Genomic DNA, 5104 nt, shown 5'->3' with positions numbered 1-5104 from the left:
TACTCTCCGGGGTGGGTCAGATCAACCCTGGTCTCCGGGATGGGTCAGGTCAACCCTGGTCTACTCTCTGGGGTGGGTCAGATCAACCCTGGTCTACTCTCTGGGGTGGGTCAGGTCAACCCTGGTCTCCAGGGTGGGTCAGATCAACCCTGGTCTCCAGGGTGGGTCAGATCAACCCCGCGCTCTCGGATGAGTGAGACTGCACATCACAGACACCTGTGAAGGTGAGGTCCCTGGCGTGAGGCCCTCGGGATCCAGAGCACTTCTGTGCCACCAACAAGGAGGCCTGTCCCTTTGACACCTGGGCTAGGTAAACGTCCAGCGTCTTGAGCAGCCGTTTGGGGCTCTTCTTGGCCAATACTTCCAAGTCTGGAACAGAGGAGATGGGGAAACTTAGGGGGATCTGGGGGGCACAAGGTCTCGAGTCCAATGGCTCTGTGAACACAACCAACCCCTGTCCTTTAGAGACAAGAGTAAAGCAATCAACAAAGATGGCCAAACCAGACAGGGCCCAGGGATGGCTTCTCCCTGTGACACAGACCTCAACTCCGTAGAAGCACTCCAACTGCTAGACCTCAGCCTTCACATCCTTTAGTTTAAAACTTTTTTTATGGGGCTGGAGAGATGGCTCAGAGGTTAAGAGCACTGGCTGCTCTTCCAGAGGTCCTGAGTTCAATTCCCAGCAACCACATGGGGGCTCACAACCATCTGTACTGAATCTGGTGCTCTCCTCTGGCCTTCGGGCATACATCGAGGCAGAATGTTGTATACATAATAAATAAATAAATAAATCTTAAAAAAAACTTTTTTATGGTATATGTACGAGGTTTTGCTTCAATGCATGTCTATGTAGCACATGTGCCTAATGCCTGCAGAGGTCAGAGGGCCCCTGGCACTGCAGCTATAGATGGCTGAGAGCCACCACGTGGGTGCTGGGTTAGAGGTCAGTCCTCTGGAAGATCAGCCAGTGATCTTAATTGCTAAGCCATCTCTCCAGCCCCAGGTCTCACGGTTCTGTTCTGTTTGAGACAGGTCTCCTGTAGACCCTGAGCTGCTTGTCCTCCGGTCTCTACTAAAGTGGCTTGTGCCATCACACATGGTTTGTGAAGCACTGGGTGGGGATTGGGCCCAGGGCTCCTGCATGCCAGGCAGGAGCTTTAGCAACGGCACCACATTCCCAGCCCAGGCTCTGATTGGTTGTACACTTTCAAGACTTACTATTCTTTAAAGCATGCATAGAGGTTTGCCTGTGGGCACGTGCCCATGAGTGTGGGAGCGCATAGGTCAGGGGAACAGCAGCTCCCTGCAGCTGGAGTTACAGGCAAATGTGAGCTGCCCACCATGGGTGCTGGGAAGCAAATGGGATCCCCTGCAAGAGCAGTAGGCCATCTGAACCACAGAAGCATCTTGCCAGTCCTGTTTTGTTGTTTCTTGAGACAGGGTCTTAATATATAGCCCTGGCTTGCCTGAAACTCACAGAGATCTGCCTGCACTCATGGGTAGACCAGGCTGGCCTTGAACTCACAGAAATCTGCCAGCACTCACGCGTAGACCAGGCTGGCCTTGAACTCAGAGATCTGCCCGCACTATGCCTATTGAGCAGTCAAGTTTTGGTTCAGAAGATGTGGGGGTTTTGCTGTTTGACATGATCGTCAGGAGCCCTCCATGCTCAAGGCTGCAATCCTAGAGCAGGGGAACAGAGGCAGGGTTGTAGCCTGGCTACAGTGTGAGACACTATCTCAAAAATAGAAATAACAACTATCAGGCATATAAGGCCAGAGCCTGTCGTGCACGCCTGGAATCTTTGTAGTCAGGAGGCAGAGGCAGACGGGCTGCCATACAGTCAAGGTCATTCTGGTCTACACAGCAAGTTCCAGCTCAGCCATGGCCTTACAGGGAGCCCCTGCTTCTTCGACATGCAAATAACAAGCAAGGGAATGGATGCATTTGGAAGAAAGGGTGGCAGAGAAAGGGAAAAGAGCGACCCCCGGGCTTTCTGAGGGATGGGAGGGGAAGGGAGAGGGGGAGCGGAAAAGCAGTTCCACAGAAGGTGCCCACCTTTGAGGACAAAGCCTGAGTCTGAGATAGTCCTCTGCTGGACCCTCCACACGCGTGCCAGGTGAAGGAAGGTGGCTGCATAGAAGCTATTCACCACTGGGATGACCTTCTGTCGCCGGTTACATTCCCTGCGGGACAAAGGAGGTGACCTGCTCGGCCACAGTGAACCCGACACACCAGTACCCTCCTTCCCAGCCTGTCTGGTCACCTCACCCCACTGTTCCCCCCAGCAGCTGAGCAGCGGGGCATCTGGGTCAGGTTAGGGAGGTGAGGTGGCTGGTGCAGGGGGATTATCTGTGTAGAACGGAGCATGGATGGGGCTGGACCAGGCTCTGCCTGTCACTCTGATCCCAGGGACTCACCTGGAGAGACACTCTTCCCTCAGGGCCTGGATGGCAATGCGGGTGATGTTCACAGACATCAAACAGAAAGGGAATTGCTGGAATAGAGGGTCAAAGGTCAGTGTCAGTCAGCTCTGGCCTGGTGCATCTCCTCAGCCTCGGGTGGCTGGCAGGAGCGGCCGCCTGCCGTTACTGCTTCCCACCTTACGTGCCAAAATACTTAACTGTGACCTCAGGCCTGGAATCTAGGGTTCCATATGAGGCAGGTCTAAACTAGCTCTGTATCCAACTCCCTCTTTTTTCATTTTTTTTAAAAACCTGGTCTCACAGATCCCATGCTTGACTTAAACTCTCTGTTGCCAAGACCGACCTTGAACTTTTTAATAATTTATTTAATGTGCATGATATGAGTGTTTTGTCTGCATGTATGTCTGTGTACCATGTGTGCACCTAGTGCCTGAGGAGCCTAGAAGAGGGTGTTGAATCCCTGGGACTGGAATGCAGGCAGTTGTGAGCTGTCAGGTCCTCTGGAGAAGCAGTCAGTGCTCTAACTGCTGAGCCATCTTCCCAACTCTTGCTCTGGAACTTCTTTCTCCACCTGCCAAATACTGGGGTCACAGTCACGTGCCACCACACCCAATCTGTGTGGGGCTGGGGATCAAACGCAGGCCTTGTGAATGCTGAGCAAGACTTCGGCCAACTCAACTCTATTCCATCTCCTTTGTGTTTTGACACAGGGTCTCATTATTAGCCCTGGCTGGGCTGGAGCTTGCTAGGTAGACCAGGATGGCCTCGAACTTGTGTTCCTCTTGGCCATTCTTTTTTTTTTTTGGTATTTTTATTTGCCTCCCTGCCTAGTGGGTTTAAATCGTTTCGAATACCAAAGCAGGCTGATCCAAGCATCTTTTGAGGTTCAGTTGGCCACACTCCTTAAGATTCTGGGGTGTGGTTCTGGAGTGAGGTGCTGGCTGGGGATCCCTGTGTGGGCCACTGGCAAGTGTGGACTCCAGGCCCAGCCCTCTCACTTCTGAGTACCTGCTCCGGGCACAGGTACTGTACCTCTCAGACTCTCAGAACTCCAGACTCCTTTGCTGGAGAGGGGACACGCAAGGACAGAACACAATGCTGATCCCAGAAAGCTAGCAACCACGTCAGCTTTGGGGCGTGGTGCCTCCTTAGAGGAGACTGATGTGGCCCACTTCCCTCGGCATTGAGCTACTTTTCAGGTTAAAGTGTTAAAAGCCCTGGGATGCATGGAGGCTGGGGTCTCTCAGCATCTGGAGGTTTGAGTCAATCCTCTTTTTCTTGAGTCAGGTTTCTCTGTGTTGCCCTGACTGTCCCAGAACTCACTCTATAGACCAGGCTGGCCTTGAACGCAGAGATCTGCCTGTCTCTGCCTCCCGAGTGCTGGGATTAAAGCTGTGCGCCACCACTGCCACTACTGCCCTGCTTGAGTCGATTCTCTTTTATCAGGGGCACAATGGGCACCTGACACTTAAATTCTCTCTTAAGTTCTTTCCTTTAGAAAATATTTTTAACTTTGCATGTATGGGTATGTTGCCTGTATGTGTGTCTGTGTACCAGGTATGCCTGGTAGGTCAAAAGAAGGGACTACTCTCCCAGGTCTGGAGCTACAGAGAGTTGCAAGGTGCCATTTGGGTGCTGGAAATCAACCTGGGTCCTCTGGTAGCCATTGCTCTTAATCACTGAGACATCGCTCTAGCCCATAACAGCTTTTCTTAATTCTATGCATGTATTTATTTGTGTACATGCATGTATGGGCACATGTCTGCATGGCATGTGTGAAGGCCAGAGGGCAGTTTGCAGGAGTCAGTTTTCTCTTGACTGTCATTCCTGGGGATCGAACTCAAGCCGCTGTATAGTGGTGTGTCACTTAATCTTAATAGATAAAGCTGCCTGAAGATCAGAGCACAGAGCAGCCACACTAGTCAGTCATACAAGCCAGGCAGTGATGGCACACACCTTCAATCCCAGCAGCCACACTAGTCAGTCATACAGGCCGGGCAGTGATGGCACACACCTTCAATCCCAGCAGCCACACTAGTCAGCCATAGAGGCTGGGCGGTGGAGGTGCACACCTTTAATCCCAGCACTAGAAAGGAATATAAAGTGGGAGGAGACAGAAACTCACTCTCTTTCAGTCTGAAGATTTCACAGAGGAAAGAGCTCTCTAGGGGTGTGGCTGCATTGCTCTTCAGGTTGAACCCCAATATCTGTCTCTGGGTTTTCATTATCTGTGCTGTATCACTGGGCTTGGCAGCAAGGGCCTTTATCTGCTATCTCAATAGCCCTCAGCCATGGTTTTTAGGAGTAAGCAGACATGGCTTCTGGTTGGCCACGTCTCGTAGACTGCATCTGGAAAACTCCATGTTTTGGAGGTTCCCGGAGTGGGGTCAAACTTCACAATGTTATTTGTTGTGTTCTAAGACAGGGTCTTACTATGTGGTCCCCACCGGCCTCGACCTCAGCAGTTCCCCCCTCCTCAGTGCAGGTTTCACAGGGAAACACTGGGATTTCTAGTCAGGGATGTGTGTAGTAACGGCTAGTCAGGGGTGTGTAGTAACGGCTAGTCAGGTGTGTGTAGTAACGGCTAGTCAGGTGTGTGTAGTAACAGCTAGTCAGATGTGTGTGCAGTAACAGCTAGTCAGGTGTGTGTAGTAACAGCTAGTCAGGTTGTGTAGTAA

The 5104-nt window shown here is 51.7% G+C and overlaps 1 protein-coding gene across 5 annotated transcripts in view; it reads right to left on the bottom strand.

Moving 5' to 3' along the window:
* Window positions 1-6: 6 nt before the first annotated feature.
* Elmod3 (ELMO domain containing 3) overlaps window positions 7-5104 on the bottom strand; it is a 109774-nt gene continuing 104676 nt past the window's right edge. For all 5 annotated transcript variants that reach the window (XM_026787987.1, XM_026787989.1, XM_026787986.1 and 2 more), the window contains 3 exons: window positions 2421-2497; window positions 2059-2186; window positions 7-369 (listed from right to left, as the gene is read on the bottom strand). In XM_026787987.1, coding sequence (XP_026643788.1) covers window positions 167-369; window positions 2059-2186; window positions 2421-2497 — 408 coding nt within the window. In that variant the 3' untranslated portion in view covers window positions 7-166. The remainder of the gene's footprint in view (window positions 370-2058; window positions 2187-2420; window positions 2498-5104) is intronic.

The sequence above is a fragment of the Microtus ochrogaster genome (genome assembly GCF_000317375.1).
Source record: "Microtus ochrogaster isolate Prairie Vole_2 chromosome 14 unlocalized genomic scaffold, MicOch1.0 chr14_random_3, whole genome shotgun sequence".
In the NCBI taxonomy this organism is placed as follows: domain Eukaryota; kingdom Metazoa; phylum Chordata; class Mammalia; order Rodentia; family Cricetidae; genus Microtus; species Microtus ochrogaster.
This window is presented reverse-complemented; position numbering and strand designations above follow the sequence as displayed.